The following is an 18,847-nucleotide window of genomic DNA, read 5'->3' as shown; positions in this document are numbered from 1 at the left end:
AGGATTTCAGCACCAAGATAAAAGTGAATTTATATTTAGCACAGACAAGCAAATTAAATCCACCCTGTAATTTTTCCAACAGGAAGGTGCCCGTGCTCAGCACAGGCTGGCATAAAATCCCAGCTCTGGGATGGCATTTTCCTTAAAAATTTGGCTTAAATTTTTCAAAGAAGAGCTTAACTTACCATTGGAGCAGAAGAGTAAAAATGCACATTTTCATTTCCACAGGAAGCTTGAAAACTTCAAACCCTCTAAAACCAAACCAAGCCTTAACAAACCTGCAACAGAAAGCTCAGGGAAATATTTTCTTTTTAGAATAACAGAATTTTTTTTAAACTATTATTATTTTTTACTTACTATGTGGTAAGAGAAGTCCAGTGACTGAGTGGTAACCTGGAATTAATTGTAAAATTTTCCATGCAATGTGGAAAAAAACTTAATATTAATATTCCAATTCTGAACTTTATATAATAAAAGTTTCCCTTATCTGAAACACACAACACCAACCCCAAAATACCCCCCAGATTTCTTCAGTTCTGCATAGGAACAGCAGTAAAATGGCACCAAATTTCCCCAAAATCTTCTTTTTGGAGCAATGTCCTTGGAGAATCCTCATCCCACCCCCCTCAGCCTCCTGCCTCTCCTTCAACTGCTGAAAATTAATTACATTTAACCCCCTAATTAACTGCAAGCCACTTAATTGGATAAGCAGAGCATGGATAACAGCTTAGTCCACATGCTCAGGACTGCTCCATTGCAGGGGTGGCACCAGCAGGGACCAAATTCCCAAATTCCCAAATTCCCAGGAGCAGGAGACACCTCAGTCATTGCTAGATCTAAACAATAAATTAAATAAAATAGAAAGTGAGGGGGTTGGGGCAGCTCTAGCCATCAGTTCTGGGGATTTGTGAGGGGGAAAAGCAAAAGAAATGGAAAATTCAAGTCCTGAGAACTCATTCCTGTCATTCTCACTGGGTGTAGGAAGAGAAACTCCAGAGATTTCTGCACTCAACTCCCCCCTGCAGTGGGGACAAAAATCAACCTCATTTCCTTGGCACACTCAGCCCTTCCAGTGCAGGTGAAGGCTTCCAAAGTGAGTGAATATTTTCCAAATTCAGATTATTTTGGCTTGAATTGTTCCCCCCACCTGAGAGCAGGATGGAAATGGGACAAAAACACACCAAGGACAAATGCAAACAGCACATGGAACACAGAGATGGACAGAGTTGAGAGAGAGAAATTGCACCTGAAAGCACTTTAAAGATGTACAGTCTTGGGTTTGTTAGTAAGAAACAGAGAGAGGGCACAGACAGAGCTCCCAATTTCTCCTCCTCTGGGAGCAGCTGGGAGTTTTTATCCAGTTCTTGTTTGGGCAGAGCTAAGAGGGAACAACCCTGGCTCCAATAATCCTGGGGAAAACCAACCCAAACAAGCAGCTTAAGCTGCAGGTTGCTGAATTAATTCCATTTACCTGCAGGTTGCTGAATTAATTCCATTTACCTGCAGGGATCCCAGCCCCTGGGGCTGAGGGGACAGGAGATTCCCACTCATTTCCCTGATTTCAGCTATTCCACTGTGCTCTGAAGGACAAAATTCCATTTTCTAAGCAGGGATTTTTAGAAGTGACACCAGCACAGTTATCACTTTAGATCATTTTTTTAGTGCTGCATGTCAGGAGTTTCTGGCCTTGGGAGGGAAAGGGTTAAACATGAGGTCTCTAAAACCACAGTCAGAAATTCCTCTGTATTCAGAATTCCATAAATTTAACCCAAACCTCAACACTGACTAGAAAATTCCCAAAATTCTGTCTGAGGGACTACACAGATCACAGGAGCCCCAGCAGACAGATAAAATAAATCCTTAAACTACAGTTTCCCAATTTTCTGAGAGCTTTTTGGTCCCATTCTTGCCCTTGACTGCAGTCAGGAAAAAAACATCCTGTCACAAAATGATTGCAGCTCCTTGCAGGTGAAGCTTTAGCAACCAGAACAGCACATCTTTAAAGTGTATTAGTTCTTGGAGGGGATGAGGTGTCACACCAACAAAAGTACACATGAAATAAAAAGGAAATCAGTTAATGATTTTTATTAAATTTCAGTGTTTCATAAAATAAATATGGTTTATAATATCAAACAGTGAGAAATAAAGCACAAGCATGAAAAGCATGGTAACAAAAGTTACACTCATGACGGTGTTTAATACTCAGCACTTTAGAAACCATAAAGCCTTTAATTATTTACAAGCAGCAAACTATCTAACATAATTTACAAAGTTGCAGCAGCCTAGACAGGGAGTCCTGGAAGGGGAAAAACCACGGAGAGACTGCACTGGAAGCCCTTCACTCTGCTCTGCACTCCATCCATGCCCTGATCCCCCATGTACAACTCTGCCCCTCCCATCATCTCCAGGGTCAATAATTTCAGAGCTCAGCTCCTCTCGAGGATGGGGCAGGGCCTTCTGCACTCGAGAGACACAAATTCAAGTAACACTTCAAAGAAAAAAAAAAAAAGTAAACATGTGCAAACCCAAGTCAGAACCTACAGGAGCTGCAGGTAATAAGTGTCAAACCCAGGGAGCAGCAGATTAAATTAATCAGGGAATAGTTACAGAAAACTGCTTGGGAACTGGCTGGGGTCAAGAATGAGACATGGGAGTGGTTAAAAATAAATTAATAAAAAAAAAAAAAAAGGAACTGCAAATATACCCTGTTACCACAGACAAAAATTTAATCTGCCAAAACACAAAGACTTTTAAGGTCATAACTCAAGATTTAATATTTCAACATGAAAAGAAATCCAAGCCATTCGACTTATTTGGGCTTTTGAAACAAATGCAAATGTCTCTGTTTAAAAATTGCTTTCAAATGAGAAAAACAAATCAATATATATTAATATATCACCCAAAATAAAAAACATAACACACTCTTCATTGTAGAGCATGCTGCTCATTCAGAATAAAGACAGGACCAAGAAAGTAGAATTACATTTCATGATGTAATAAAAACATTAAAATCTGTGATCATTAAGTGCACCATCGTACAGGAGTAGCGTGCTCAGAGTGGAAATGTTCTATACCTACCAGCATCCACCTTTATTAAAGCAAACAAATCTTTAGGACACTACCTGAAACTGAAATCAGTAATCACTGGGCTCCATTCAGCTTAAGTTTCAGTCAGGCACATTCCAGCTAGTAGCACCTGTTATTCCTCTTCATGATTGTATTCCAGAGATCTTTACATCTGTGAGCAATTTTTTGTATATTTTTTTTTTTAGAAAAAGACTGGCTTTAGCAATCCTTGCAATGCTTATCCTACACAGATCCTGCAAGTAAACTCTGTTCTGAGCAGCACGACTTGGGGCTTTTTTCAGAAATCTGAGAGCTGGACTTAGGTTGGCAGTAGGTACAGTACAACAACTGGATGTATTCAACAGTTCCTCAAAAAGGTCTGAAAGGAAGATTTCCCTAAAGACTGTTTTTAAAAAAACCAAACCAAACCCAAAGCACTTCACCCAAGATCTGTTCAATCCTTCTACCCAAGTTCAGAGCTTGCCAACTTTTAAGAATGCCAGGAAAAAGGAGGGAATGAGGTGGAGAGGAAAGAGAATTAAATTATTCCCAATTTGTACCGATGAAAAGCTTCAAGTAAAAGGAAATCCACTTGTTCAAGATCTTGCTACATGCACAGTCCCTCATCAGCTGAAAGCCACAGTAGTTAGCATTGGGTGTAACAGCAGATTGATCACTCATAAAAAACACTGGCAACGTTCCTTCATCCTCAGCAACTCGCATCCACGGCTCTCTGTCCCGAAGCTTCTTAAAAAATGTCTATGGTTCTGCACATTTCATAGCAAACTGGAGGAAAATGGTAAACATGTCTTGTCTCACTGCAATCCCAGTGAGCCAGCCTTGTCCCCAGGAGCTGGCTGTCATTTCCTAGTCTGGCTCTTCTTTGGCACCGCGGGTCGCTTGGCTTGCCACAAGTGGTTGTGGATGGTGAGGGCATCCACGCTCACAGACATGGTTTTGGCTGGGATCACGTTAAACTGTTTTCTGTCCGAGCTGTACTTATAGAGTTTATCAATCATTTTCTTGGTGATGCTTTTTGGCCCTGTCCCAGTGAGCTTGTAGATCTCCTCGGTGTCGGGGTAGTAGCAGTAAAGTGCTCGGAACTGGCAGCCGGCGTCGCGGAACAGGATGATGTAGTGGTTGGCATCACACTTCTCCAGCTCCTGCACAAAAAACAACCAGGCACAGGGGTGGGTCACAGGGAGAATCAGGCCAAGGTTTAAGTTGAATTGTTGTTCCTCTTAATGTAATTTTCCAGGTTAATAAACATAAAAGCAGGACGCTAAATACAGGATTGTGTTTTCAATGTGGAAAGTAAAAATGCTCTGACAGCCACATTTTAGGAAATGGAATTCACACATCACATCAATGGCATTATGAAATCAGCAGTACACACCCACTTGATTTTAATCACCCACAATTTTAATGTTTACCTCTAATATTGAGTTCTTATGTGGTTCATTCACTTTTCCAGCAAGACAGCAGTGAGATATAGCATTGTGAATAATAGGCTTGTTGGATTTGCTGCTGGGTTCCTTAAATAATTTTGGACCTAAGGAAGAGAAAAAAGTAAAAATTATCTGCCTTACATTTATGAACACTAAGATTTTTTTTCAAAGTGAAAAAAAGGAAAAACCTCATTATTTTTCTAGGATGACTTACTTTGAGAGATATTAAACAGAACAAAATACACCTGACAACTTCTGAAAAATAACATGAAACACATCACAGGTTTTCCTGACCTGGTATTCATCATAAATGAATGAAACAAACCAAACAAAAGCTAAAACAAAGCAGGCACCTGTGTATTCTGCCACTGAAGCAATAGAAGATGCTGTGGAAGCGTTCTCCCAGTCTCTCTCTGTGTTTCTGCTGGGATTTCTGCTCAGAATGGGTAAGGACTCCATTGATTCAACTCTGGGAGGGAAATAAATAAAAAATTATACACCAAGATTTTGGGTTTTGGCCCTGTAATCTCACATAAATGCTTATGTTAGATTATTCCCCCTTATCCTCCCCAGAACAGTCAGATTCTCCTTGCTAGAAATCAAAGCCAAACTCTGACTCCTCTGGGAGAAAATAAAACAAAACTGCAAGTTTGTACAGAACACTGCAGTTGGCAGCCACACAAAGCAGGTGAATTCAGCAATGCTGATTGTGCTGCTCTGCCAGTGAGGTGGAACAAACAGCACTGAGCCCAGAACTGTTTCATGCCCCAGGACCAGAGAAAGCCAAGAGAAGCTGCCTGTACCTCTGTGAGGGGGTGCCACCAGAGTGAACACTTTCAGGCTCAGTTGTTGCTGCTGAGGCCAAAGACAGACTGGAACCAGACTGAGCACTGCTCAAATTATCAGCTACAAAACAGGAGAGAAAATGTCAAACACAGTTGGTTACAGCAGGTTTGAAAGTCAGGGAGAGCAAAGAAATGCAGATTCTTACGTGTGGAAGAGCACTTGGTGCCTGAATCACTGTAAGACTCCTCACGATGGACTGACTTTGGCCTGGGCTTTTTGGGCTTGGATTTGGGTTTCCCAAGCCCTTGCTCCTCCAAGATTTGCTGCTGTTTCTTCCTCAGATATTCCTGCTTGATGAGCTCTCTCCGAGCCTTCTCCTCCTCTTTCCGTATCCGATCCTCCTCGGCTTTGCGGCTGCCAAGCGAACACAAGAACGGTGAACTCAGCATGGAACAACTTCCTCATCTCCAAAACAAAGAGAAATTCTTTTCTGGCCATCATTACCGAGCTTCATCCCTTTTCTGTTCCACCTCAGCCTCCAGCTGCTGCTTCCTCAGCCGAGCCTCCTCGGCCTTGCGCTGCTGTTTCAGAAGGAACGCCGCACGCTTTTTGGCCAGCTCATCCTCTGCCTTCTGCTCATCCTGAAAAATCCAAAGGGATGGAGATGTTAAAGAGCAGTGGACAATATATTAAGCTGGACATCAAAAGATTGCTGATGATTTGAATTTAAAATTGAGAATTTGAAGAAAAACTGTTACTTTTGGAAATCTTTATACTTTTAGAATTGATGAGTGTAAATCAAAACCTCTTCTTGCTCAAGAAAAAAGTAAGAGACAGTTTCAGTGTTCCCTTAGGTCTGTGAGGAGAAAAAAAGGGGCTCATCTTACTCTGACTTGTTTTGAAATATCTTTAATCATCACAAAACCTTCTAGACCTGCAAAGTACAACACAACTATGATGTGGGCCAGGAAGGACAGCACAAATAATCCCAGCGCAATGACAATCAGTGAAAATTAACCACACTACAAAGACCCCAAAAGTTTAATTCCCTGAGATTGAGACTAGTTTGACTTTCTTGAAAGAGAAATTAAAAAAGGAAGTGTCATCATGTCAGCATATTTGTGGTATTGGTAATAAGCTAAAGCACAAATTAAGACACTGAATGTTTTGAAAGCAGATCTCTCTCTTTTTCCAAAAGTAATTATTTTCACATGCAGTTTTTTTATATCCAAATATTGCAACCAATGAGGGCTGAGCTCCATCAGGAGGCTGGGAAACACCAGCTCTAATGCTGGGTGAGTGAGTAACAGGAACCAAAGAGACAAAGGTAACACATTTACCTTGAAGAAAAAACCCACACCAGACTTCTGATCACCTTCACTAATCATATCCGTGGAGCTATCCTGGTTGTCAAGTTCTCCTTCATCTGGAGCTTTTAAATCAGACAAATCTACTTCAATGAGATTAGCCTTGCTTCTCAGGGGCTCATCCACTGGGACATTTTCTTTTCCTGAGCCATCAGAAGAATTCAACCCTGTTTCCTTGAAGCTGTTATTCACCTCTTTGCTCATTTCAGACAGAATATTTGCATCTTTGGAGGTGGAGAGAACAAGTGCCCTTTGATTGCTCTCATCATGAAGTCTATAGGTATCAAAGAAACACTTCTCCTGGGAAGCACTTCCATGATCAGGACTGCCCTCCAGCCCCACCTCCGTGGGCGTCTTTGCCAAGCTGTTGGGTGGGAAAGGTCTCAGGTGTGGAAGGTTTTCTAGGCTGGGTGTTGGGGTTTTAACACGGCCTGAATTCTGCTGCCTGTCCTTGGGGACTTTGAGCTCTGAGGGCCTTCCTGGCCGGGCAGTCCTTCCCTGGCCCAGCCGCGGCGGTTTCCGCAGGCTGCTCATTCCAGTTGGAGACAGGGGCTCAACAAAATGAATCGAAGGTTTCACCTTTTGGTCCTGAGAGTTACTTCTGGTTCCTGGGGATGGCACTGTCGGAGATTTCATGAGCAGCTCCTGCTGCTGGGAAATCTTTAGGATGGCCTGCTGCAGGGTGCTGATTGTTTCATTCAGCTTCTCGATAGAAAGATCACATTCATTGATATCTGCCTCAGTCACGTTGTCTTCCAGGAGGGCAACAGAAATAATTTTACTTTTTTCCAAATCGTGGATAGCAGCAGGGTCTTTTGGTTTGTGTTGCTCAGCAAAGGCCAGGCTTTCCTGCATCTTTACTTTTGCTACTTCTTGTGAATCGTTGAGCATTTCTTCTCTCTCCTCCTCTTTCACAAGAAACTCCTCAGACCTGGAACCCAAAGAAACTTCATCCAAATCTTCCCCGTTGTGCCGAGAATATTCTTTCGCAAAATGTTCTGGTTTAAGAGGCTGTGGACCATCAGGAGATTTCCCTTTCTTAACAACATGCAGGAAAGCTGCCTTGCCCAATTTTAGCCTCTGCCTGGCTGATAAGGCTTCCATCTTCTTCTTCTGAGCCTCTATGGCCCTGCGCTTCTCTTCCAGCTGCATGTGGAGCTGCACCAGTTCTGAAGCCAGAAGATTAACATTGTCCTTGTTCTGCCTGCTGGGGCTCTGCTCTCTCTTTTGTTTCCACGTGGTCAGTGGTGCTGGGCAGCTTTCTGACCCGTCTGGGGTGGTTTTTTGGGAACTACTCGTGCTGGACTTGGTCTCGTAGCTGTTGAGCCTCTGCAGTTTCCTCTCTGCAAAGCTGGTCATGCGCACGCTGCCGCTGGCCATGGACACGCTGCTCACCTGCGAGATGGTGCTCAGGCAGGGGCTGGAGCGGCCGCTGGCATCGTCCTTGTCCTCGTGTTCTTTCACCTTCATGTCCTCCTGCAGCTTGGCAGACTCCTCCTCACCAATGTACTTAGCGACTATAGGATGGTTGTCCAGCACCACCAAATCCTGCTCAGCATCTTCCATGTCCAAGAGGTCGGGCTCTGAGTCCTGCCTCACCATGGCCCAGGTTGTGTCCTGAACGTGCAGGTTGAGACCTTTCCCATAACTCATGCTGCCTTTACTCGTTACCTCATCGTCAGCTTTAGCAGCATGAAGAAAGAATCCTCCAGTGGACAGCTCCTGAGAGGAAGGATCTAAACTGCTACTAGCCAAAGGTCTGGAAGCTTCTACACCAGCTTCCCCCAGGGCCACTGCATCTGCAGAACTGGGATCTGCAACTGGAGTGAAATCAGAGCTAGAAATGGGAGTAAAAGTCCTATTGAGGTCATGCTCACCGTGGCTGCTCGTCGCTTTCTTGCGGAGCAAAGACAAGTGTCCTTCATTTAACCTCTTTGCCACAAAACTCCTCTGTTTCCCCTCCCCACACTCATCCTCTTTATTGATGACCTGTTTTTCCTTGGCTGGTTTCAGCACCGCAGGCATTAAAGGCTCCAGGTAGAAACTCTCGGGTTTGCTGTCCGAGGGGTCGCTGTTTGTTTTTGGAGACCACGCTGTGGCCACTATGCTGGGCACCCTGGCTGCTGCATTCTGCACCTCAGGGTCACCACGGTTTGGCCTTTCTTCAGATCTGATGATTGCAATGAGCTCTTCATCTTCATCCTCCATTTCTACGTTGTTCAGCAAGCTCTTCCCGTTAGCTTTCACCGACGGAGGGTGGGGTTGATTTTTGGGGGTCACATTGACAATGTTGGAAGCCAGACTGTCCTTGCTGATGGATCTGGCCAGGCTAATGCTGTCACCAGAGCCAGGGTCCACATCAGTGCTGGCAGAATGATGAAGGGCAAATGGTGTTGGCTGAGACAGAGGCCTAGAAAAGATAAGAAGAATCTACTGACACTCAAGCATGACAAGGCACAATTTGTTGAAATAAAGACCATGATACAGACAGCTAAAATTGTTGTTTTATTTTAAAAATGCATCCTGTATGACCAGCAAGACCAAGCAGCAACTTCAGATGCTTCCATTTTCAACAGCACTTCCTGCAATTCACATCTGACGTCTTTTCAATTGCAAATCTGAAATCAGCTCTGAAAGTGCACATTAGGAGAAAACAAAATGAAGTGATTGTCAGTGCAGTTCTAGGGCAGTGATACCACATTACCACAATCAGATTGTCACAGCATCATTTCCTCAAGCCATGCTGTAATGAATGAATGCCTCCCTCACCTGGGTTTCCTCTCTGGCCATGCCAGGACTGCCCCTCGTGGCTGCCCATCCACGCGGGTCAGAGAATTCGAACGGTGCCGATGGCCTGGAATGGTTTTGAATTGGTAACAGTTTAGAAATGGTCTTTAAACCAGCACTTTTACCTCATTTAATAGCAAATATAAGAACAGAATCAACTCCTTCCCCAACAGATGGCAGCAGAAAACAGATTTGCTGCAGCTGCCAGCAGGCAGACACAGTCAAAGCCTGACAAAAATTAAAATCCACTAAGTTTCTTAAAAGATCTTTAAATTTACTCAAATTCAACATGCTCACCCACTTGTCTTATGGCAGATTAATTCAATTCTAAATAATTTATAGAAATTAACTTATATGTTAATTAATTATTTTACTGTCATTGACAGTCATTGCCTATTGAAAGGGAAATTCAAGGCAGACTTACCAGAGCTGTCTTCTCCCTGTAAAGACTTTTGTTGCTTTTGCCTCAAAGGCAGCAGTGGGTGGGAAGGGCTGAAGGCAGGGCTTCCTCCTTTGCCACTAATTCAGAAAAGCAAAAAATCCATTACAACTAAGAATTTCTATTTTATATAATCAGAAAAAATATCCAATTGTGAAGTTCCACTGGTAAGTTACCCTCTTTAAAACATAATATCAATAATTTTTAAGTAGTTCCTGAAAGAGCTTTTCATCTGTAACAACAGATGTAAAGTTAAGTTCAGGTAGTTGACCTGAAATTAAACTAAGTTTCTAAACACAGTAGATTTAAGATGTAAATAGTAAATTCAAGACAAAGCAAAGGCTGAAATAACTTCAAGGTCACCATGAAATCTATGTCAGCTGAAAACCCTTTTCATGAACCTTCCTGCACAGATCATGCTGAAGTTTGCTTTCACAGAAGCCCAGAATGGTTTGGGTTGGAGGGGATCTTTAAGACCATCCAGTTCCAGGCCCTGCCATGGGCATGGACACCTCCCACTTGCTCCTGGAGACCCTTCAGGCACTCTAAGGTCACTCAGTTGGTGGCAAAATGACAACAGTCAGCAGCACAAATCCCCAGGTGATCCCAACAGAGGCAGAAATGGAAGGTGGAACAACAAGAAGACACACTCACAGGTAGTCAGGCTCCTCAGGGTGCAGGTAGTACCTGCTGCAGGCCTCAGGGGGTGCCTGGGCTGGGGGCTGCAGCTCTGCTGGGCTGGGGCTGGCAGGAGTGGCCAGGAAACTGCGCTTGGTGGCGTTGGAAATAGGGACAGGGGGCCGGCTGCTCTTCTGCTGCATCACTGCCTTGACTGGGCACAAAGGGACAGATCAACACAACTCACAGTGGCCAGGGAGGAGCAGAACAGGACAGGAAGCTCTCAGATTGCAGAGGTAGGATGGAAACTTTGTCTGCAGTGTAACTTGAACTGTTTGGGTTTATTTAAAATATCTGTTTTCTGGTGAGCTTAATGAAAGTTACAAATTAATAATTAATTAGTGGGTTTAGGGAGGGAATTTCCCTGCTCAAAAATTATCCATTCAAAAAATTAGAACTCAAGTGGATCTAAGGCTAATTTTCCTTTTACTTTACTGCTTTTCAAAGATCCCCAGCAAGGATAAACCCTGGGTAGAAATAAAGCTTCCAAGGAAACCCCCCCAGGCAACAGTTTCACTGCAATGTAAGTGTTTTCTAAATAACATGCTGACAATTACTGTGGTTACAAACTTACCATCTTTTATTTCCTGGATATCTCTTGGTTGCACAAAGTCTGGTTTGACATTCTCAAACCACCAGAAGAGTTCTGCAATGAACACCATGACATTAGGCTGAAACAGAAAAAAAGGAAAATTACACCTCACATTAACAAAACATTCATGATTTAGCCACTTTTTATTGAAAAATACATCATTTGTCATGTTTCTTACCTTTAAAACCAAAGGAGCATACAGCATGTCCTCCAAGGTGAGGTAAAAGCATTTGTTTAGGTACTCATTTGAGAATTCTCTCAAAAGCTGAATGTTATAGAGGCTGTCTGCAATGGATGTCACCTCCTTCAAACAGATATCTGGGAAGGGGAGAGGGCAGAGTCAGTCCTGGCAGTGTCCCAAGGGATCCCCCTTCCACCCCACCTCACAAACACTAAATACAGGAACTGCACAGACTCTACACCAGCATTGCATATTTACTGGCTACCAGTGACATTTCTAAACCTGCTCAGTACCAGAGGGACAGGAAAAGGAGGGAGCAAACCACAGAGAACAGTATCAGTTCTGCATTCATCTTTGAATCCACGGGGGATTCTGTCTATCACAACCACAGAAAAGGTAAACAGGCTACAGAGAACACACAGAATGACAAAATACAAAAGCAATTAAAACCAGACATCTTGATTTGCATATAATAAAGGGTTACTCCTAGGATTCACAGTGCTGGTTCCTTCTGAAAACACTCAGGAGCTCTGCAAGGTACAACATATCTGAGAATTTAAAAGCCAGTATAAAATGTTGGTTTGCAGAAGTTAATGCAACAAGGACATTGATTTATTAAGGAAAACATTTTCTGGGGAAGAGAACTCAAGTTTTGCAATGCTCAAGAGTGACAATTTCTGCAGATTGAGAGCAACCATTTCAAAACCTAGATTTTAAAATGCCAAGCTATGCCAAGAAAAACAGGAGAATTATCAGCTAACACTGGTGAACATGTACTCCATTTTTATGGCATTGAAACCAAGCTCAGTTATTTGAGCAAAGAAAGCCACATCACCTAAAACTGAAAAAGAAAGGATTCTTTTGTAGCTCAAAATACACAGAGCATAATCTTTTAAATAGTTAAGTAAAAACAAACAAGATCCAAGAGAGATTATTTATTAGATGCAGATTCCATATGTGACCTGCCATAGTCCACTACCTATTAAATGTCCTGCAATTTTAATTTTTTGTGTATTTCTAGCTCAGCTTTCAAAGTCTGAAAGCCTTTTATTCCTTTTTTTTTTTTCCCCTCAAAACCTTTATTACATACCATCCAGTTTCATTTGCTCTGGACAATAATAGTGAATGACAGCAAGAAGAGCAGCACCATCGCTACCATCCTTCATCAGATCTTCCAGCACAGGGAAATAGGGTAACTGCCTGCTGGAGAGGTGCTCCCTCCTGTAACGCACCTACAGAGACAAAACAAGGGCTCACATCGTGCTCAGGAGGTAAAAAAGACAGAAAATCCCATAAAAGCAAAGAAAAAGGAATGTGTGTTAAGCACTGAAAACTCTTTTCGCTGGATCCTTTCTGCCATTCTGCCCCAAGTCAAGCCCAGCTGACAGAGTTGTGCTTTTCTCCCCATGGAAGCCAATTCTGAAGGAAATGGTGTTTCCCTTTTAATGCTGGAATGGTTTGGGTTGGAAAGGACCTTAAAGATCATCTAACCCAACCTCCTTCCACTAGGGCAGGTTGCTCATCTGCCATTCAGCCTCCTCATGCCCAGGAGCAATCTGTGCTGCTTCATTCACACATTTTAATTTACTGTCATCAATTTAATTCCAAACCCTTCCCCACAGATGCATGAATGCAGCAGATCCAAAGAAAGAGATGTGGGGAACTACATAAAAACACTTAAAGCTTGGGAAAAATGAAACACAGCAAAAATCATTCTGATGGGCTGGTGATGTCTCATAGCTTACCCACACCCATGGATTTGCTGTCGTGCCCACAGACAGCAAAGTTCTCTCAGAGAGAACCAGAACATGGCACATCTGTGTGCAACACAAGTGTTGTGCAAAAATAAAAATACAAAACAGACAGAGAGGAGGAGGCCTTGACATTTCCCAGCAAAACTCTCCTTGATTTACTAGAGATCAAAATCAAGCTCTGGTGCAAAGCACCCCGCAGCCCTCAGGGAATCTGGAGCTGCCAAAGGCAGTCAGCTGAAGAACAGATCTTGGCATTGCTTCCTGCAAGTGCTGCAACTTCCAGGGTTGCTGTTTGCTGAGCATCCACACACTATGGGAGGCTGTGTCTAAACTGAGCAGCAAAGCAGGTGGGAAAGCAAAAGCAGAATGCACTGCAGGGCCTGGCAGGAACACCTGGTAGTGCTGGGGAACATCCCCTGGAGACTTCAGGCACTGGGACTGACCAGAACCTCTGTGCAGACACACCAATCACACACTGAATCATCAGAGGAAAGCTGGGTTTTACCAAAGGCATCCTACACTTCCCAAGCCAGCCTGGGAAAGCTCTACACACACACACACTCCTAAGTGTCAGTTTAGGATGGCACAGGCTGTGAAAAAATCTGTTCAGAGCAATGAAAATCACTTGGAGCAATGAGAACCAGTTTCTTCTCTTTATTTTGCAAATGCTATGCTAAGTTTCCCAAGCAACTCAAAGCTATCTCTGCATGCTAATGCTATTTTCCCCTGCCCTTTTCTCAGGTGCAAATTGGGTTTTTCCCCAGCCTGGAGCACTCCACGAAGATGGAATGGAATGGGAATCATACTGTACCACACGAGCATATTCCACTGGTTCCAGCATGCAGTGCAATAGGGCATGCATCAGATCAGGCTTACACAGAGAGAAACAGTGAGATATAGCATGGTGATTATTCAGACAAGAAACAAATCAAAGGCATCAGCAACATCCATTATGCACTAGAAATGTGGTTGTTAACTCTGGTAGAATAAGTGTGCACACCAAAGTAAACTGGTTAGCTTGAGAGGGTCAGTATTTATCCACTTAAAGTAAGCATATTAAAAACAAACCTTCAGAAATTCTTTCTCAACTTTAATTCCTCCTGTAGTTAAAGTAGATGCAAATATTTCTTTCCCAATAGGCTTAAATGGAATTTGAATCAACAACAGTCAATACCAAGAACTAAAATCTGTAAAGATTCCTTGTTTCTTTTGGCTTTGGTGAAAAACCCCACAAATTTATCACAGAGGGTTTTTATGGATTTAATGTAATTCCTTATTTTTTGCTCAGCTGTTATTCTCTTAACCCTTGAGCCTTTTATACTCAACATTCTGAATTCTTCCTTATTTTCTGAGCTGCTGTGGTTTGTAACCCTCCTGCCCACATAGAGTGAATGACATTTGTATGCAATAATTGCAGAAATGGTGCTACTGAAATAGAGATAACTGTATTAAAAAACCAAACCTAACAAAAATCACAAAATAAAAAAGCACAGAACTGACAGAATGTGACAACTTGGAGAGACTGCAAAACCTGCCAGCAAACCATTAAAATCTAAGTGGACTAGAAGTGAGACAACCTTTGTTTACTCCTTCCTTTAATTTCAGATATTGAAAGTTTTTACTCCAGCCCACAGATTTGGTTCAAACAAACAAAGGGTGAGGAGGTTGCAGTGGGACTGAGCTCTGTGGGAAGGCACAGAGATCATGGGGAGGCTGCCTGATCACACCTGCCTTTTTGGAATTAACAACTGAGACAACAGCTCATCTTCCCAGAGAGAAAATGAGTAACACCAGCTCCTGCAAGGGCAGGAGAAAGGGCATCACAGCCAAGGAAAGCAAAGGAACAAAGGAAAATCTCTGCAAGTTGAAATAAGCCCAGAAAACTCTGACAAAAGGATTTCTAGAAGCAAAATAATTTTGTTGTTGTTTTGTTTGGGTTTTTTTTAATATATAGTGGAATTGATATTCCAATTTCAGACTTCAGCACAAAGAAAAATCAGTATTTTGTTCCAATGTGCAAACTTCCCTCCCACTGTGCCAGCTCCAGGCTCCTCAACTGAGCACACATCCCAGCAAACTTCTCCTACCCCACCTCAGTGAACAGCAGTGAACAGATTCACAAATCTGCACCAGAGCAGGTGCAGGAGCAGTGTAAGAACATTATTTAAGCACAAACATCTGAGTCTCTTAACTATGGATTCCAAGATTAGGCAGCCATTTAAGCTGCCCAGCTTTTCTCTCACCTCAGTGCTGTGATCAGTTCCTGCTTTACAACCAAACCCAGCAAATGCAACCATTTAATGGTCATTTTCTAGTTATTTTTTTATTGCTACTCCACTTCCCTGCAGTGTGGAAGCAATTTGGAGATGCTGCAAAGTGAGTATGCTGTGTGCTGTACAGTATGCAAAAAGCAAGGCATGAAAACAAAGCCTGATGACCCAAAAGCTCACACAGGTTTTTCAGAGAGCAGCTGAGAAGCATTGGAATGGAAGCAAACACTCTGAGGAAGTTTAAAAAGCCATGATTTTGTGGATGACAACTGGTGGAAAAGTAGTTCACTTACAGGTACTAATTTCCAATACCATTTGGAAGGAGACTGCTCAGGAAGCAAGGAAAGGAATGTAGGAATAGGAAAGGAACATCAGCAAGGCAAGTTAAAAGCAGTAATACTTAAATGCACTTCAGCAATAAACACTTTCATATTTCAGAGGGCTTGTAGCCTAGAAATTTAGATTTAAAGATACTAAAATGAGACCCCAAAAGCCAATAGGGTCAAATAATTCAAGAGATCCTTTAGACCACAGATCAACTTGTAAATTAAGCAGCTTTTTTTTTGCTGAAGGATATTATCTTCCATAAAAGGCACATAAAAAGCCTTTGCCACTGACATGAAAATTAAACAACTGTGACTTGTTCATAGGTCACACTTTGAGCCCTTTGCCCAGCAATGCCAATTTGAGAAAAGAGTATGTTATTTATAATTTATCTTAGGGTTTTATGAAATCACAAATTGGGAGTCCAGATAGATGTTATGTTGGAGAAAGTCCTATCTGACATTCTCCAGAAATGAAAGTGTGCTATATTTTGCAATATCAGTGCATTGTGATATAATTTCAAGGGAAAAAAGCTGGAAAAAAGTACAAACACACACACATAACATTTGAATGCCAAGAGTATCCTTCCTGGACAGAACCTGAAGTCCCTAAATACACACTAGACAAATAACCCATGCAAAAAGAATATGAGCTTTCAAAATATGTAACACATATTTTTGTGCTGTGAAAGCTGAGTCATATTTACCCACAGACAGTTGATACAGGTTATTTTAGCTGAAACAAGTTGTTTCCATCCTACTGAAACTTAGAGGAAAGTCAGAAGATATCAGAAAGGCAAGGGAGGGCACTGATGACAGAGACAAAACAAAGTGCATGCAGAAAATCTCACTTTTGAGGATTGGAGCCCTCACACTTCTCTGACAAAGAAAATACTGCTATTTCAATCCATTCATCATCAATACACAATATCACAACTGAAGACAAATTTGCTTTACCTTTTGATGCCCTGGACTTTCCATTAGTTGTTGTTTTAATTTAATCTCTTTCTCTGTTATCTCTCTCATTTTAAGGTTCACCTAAAAGGAATGGAAAATGAATTAAAATACACCTGGATATGTTCCATAAGAGTCCTTCTTGCTCCTGTTACTCAATGGTCAATTCATGCTACAAACATAGAAAGTTCATAGAAAAAGATGGTACAGCAGTTTTCTAGACCAGCTCTCTATTGGCAGCAGCTGAAATCACAATCCTGGGTTTGCAAGGACACATCCCCTTTGGAATGTGACTCTTGTCACTCAAAGAAGTGGAGTAACTTAACTGCTGCCCTTGGAAAAATTTCAGCATTTCTGTCAAATGTTCCATCTCAACAGAGTTAAGACCATCCTCTTATTTAGCATAAAACAGTGCTTCACCTAAAAATCCCCACTAACCAAAAAAAACCTTCACAGTAACTTGTACGAAAACAAAGAATCCAATTTTTACAGTTTTTCTAAGTCAGTTACTGATCATCTTCTTTAAGTTTACCAACTTTATTCTTCCCTCTGAAAAACAAGTTGCAAAAGTAGAAAGAGATGATAGAAAGGCACAAGTAAGAAAGGAAGACAAGTATCAAAGCATCAGAATCTATTTTAAAAATCTGAAAAGTGACAAGGAAAGACAGGCAGGCTTTTCCCAAAGTCAGTTTTACCTTGTTAATCCAGAAAACCATGGCATCCTCCAAATCATAGGGCAGTTCTTTAGAGGCACTGAATGTGGAGAAACGCTTGACACTGGCAACCACCTTCTCAATGCTGATCATTTCTACAGTGTAGGCCATCATGAGAGCATCAATCATTGCCATGTGAGAACTCTGAAAGAAGAAAACAGAGAGGATTGAAAAATAAAACCCCTTTGAAAAAAAACCCAACTGTATTTAAAACAACACATTCCTAAGGTTAACAACCTAGAAATTAAGAGCTCTATTTTAACCAGCGTTAAATAAAAAGGAGCTGATGAGGTGATTTAATTAAGCAAACCATTTTGATTGGTGCAGAGCCCAGATCAGCCTCAGCCACAGGTGTATCATCGCTCTCCATGACGTAAATGCCCTTGCGCGCCAGCGCCTGGATCACGGACTGGTGTCCCTGCAGCGCTGCCACCTGGTCCCCCTTGAGGATGAGGCTGCACACGCGGCAGTACAGCTCGCTGGAGAGCAGCAGCTTGATCACAGGGGGTTTGATGTGCTCCTGCTCGTACTGGTCGATGTAGAACGGGTCCTTCAGCTCCTCAGGGACGTTGTCTGCAAGAGCAAGGGAACAGGGGCACCCAAAGTGATGTCAGTGTCAGTGACACTCGTGTTTGGGATGTCAGGCACCCAGAGTGATGTCAGACACCCAGAGTGATGCTAGTGACACTTGTACTTGGGATGTCAGGCACCCAGAGTGATGTCAGACACCCAGAGTGATGCTAGTGACACTTGTACTTGGGATGTCAGGCACCCAGAGTGATGTGAGTGACACTTGTGTTGTATTTGGGATTGTCAGACACCCAGAGTGATGTCAGACACCCAGAGTGATGTCAGTGACACTTACGTTGTATTTGGGATTGTGACACATCCAAAGTGATGCCAGCGACACTTGTACTTGGGATGTCAGGCACCCAGAGTGATGTCAGTGACACTCATGTTGTATTTGGGATGTCAGGCACCCAAAGTGATGTCAGTGACTCATGTTTTATTGGGACTGGGAGACACCCAAAGTGATGGCTGAGTGTCAGTGACACTCATGTTGTATTTGGGATGTCAGTGACACTTGTATTTGGGATATCAGGCACCCAAAGTGATGTCAGTGACACTCATGTTGTATTTGGGATTTTCAGACACCCAAAGTGATGGCTGAGTGTCAGGACACTTGTGTTGTATTTGGGATTGTGATGGGTGAGTGTGAGTGACACTAGGGCTGTATTTGAGATTTTCAGACACCCAAAGTGATGGGTGAGTGTCAGTGACACTCATGTTGTATTTGGGATTGTGAGACACCCAATGTGATGGGTGAGTGTTGGTGACACTCACGCTGTATTTGGGATTTTCAGATACCCAAAGTGATGGGTGAGTGTGAGTGACACTTAGTGTTGTATTTGGGATTTTCAGACACCCAAAGTGATGGGTCAGTGTTGGTGACACTCATGTTTTATTGGGATTGGCACTGTGTAGATCA

General features: G+C 42.6%; 1 protein-coding gene across 3 annotated transcripts in view; it reads right to left on the bottom strand.

Moving 5' to 3' along the window:
• Positions 1-2,070: 2,070 nt before the first annotated feature.
• CAMSAP1 (calmodulin regulated spectrin associated protein 1) overlaps positions 2,071-18,847 on the bottom strand; it is a 34,180-nt gene continuing 17,403 nt past the window's right edge. For 2 of the 3 annotated variants that reach the window (XM_033077319.2, XM_033077322.1), the window contains exons 3-19: positions 17,669-17,931; positions 17,341-17,502; positions 16,649-16,729; positions 15,662-15,694; positions 12,435-12,576; positions 11,342-11,481; positions 11,146-11,242; positions 10,548-10,725; positions 9,879-9,973; positions 9,437-9,521; positions 6,641-9,077; positions 5,805-5,941; positions 5,506-5,714; positions 5,318-5,420; positions 4,868-4,983; positions 4,500-4,618; positions 2,071-4,229 (exon numbers count right to left, since the gene is read on the bottom strand). In XM_033077319.2, the coding sequence (XP_032933210.1) occupies positions 3,927-4,229; positions 4,500-4,618; positions 4,868-4,983; positions 5,318-5,420; positions 5,506-5,714; positions 5,805-5,941; positions 6,641-9,077; positions 9,437-9,521; positions 9,879-9,973; positions 10,548-10,725; positions 11,146-11,242; positions 11,342-11,481; positions 12,435-12,576; positions 15,662-15,694; positions 16,649-16,729; positions 17,341-17,502; positions 17,669-17,931 (4,700 nt within the window). In that variant the 3' untranslated portion in view covers positions 2,071-3,926. The remainder of the gene's footprint in view (positions 4,230-4,499; positions 4,619-4,867; positions 4,984-5,317; positions 5,421-5,505; positions 5,715-5,804; positions 5,942-6,640; positions 9,078-9,436; positions 9,522-9,878; positions 9,974-10,547; positions 10,726-11,145; positions 11,243-11,341; positions 11,482-12,434; positions 12,577-15,661; positions 15,695-16,648; positions 16,730-17,340; positions 17,503-17,668; positions 17,932-18,847) is intronic. The other variant, XM_033077321.2, reaches the window with a different exon arrangement.

This window comes from Catharus ustulatus, chromosome 21 (genome assembly GCF_009819885.2).
Source record: "Catharus ustulatus isolate bCatUst1 chromosome 21, bCatUst1.pri.v2, whole genome shotgun sequence".
NCBI classification, from domain to species: domain Eukaryota; kingdom Metazoa; phylum Chordata; class Aves; order Passeriformes; family Turdidae; genus Catharus; species Catharus ustulatus.
Note: the sequence above shows the minus strand (reverse complement) of the source record. Positions and strands in the feature narration are given on the sequence as shown.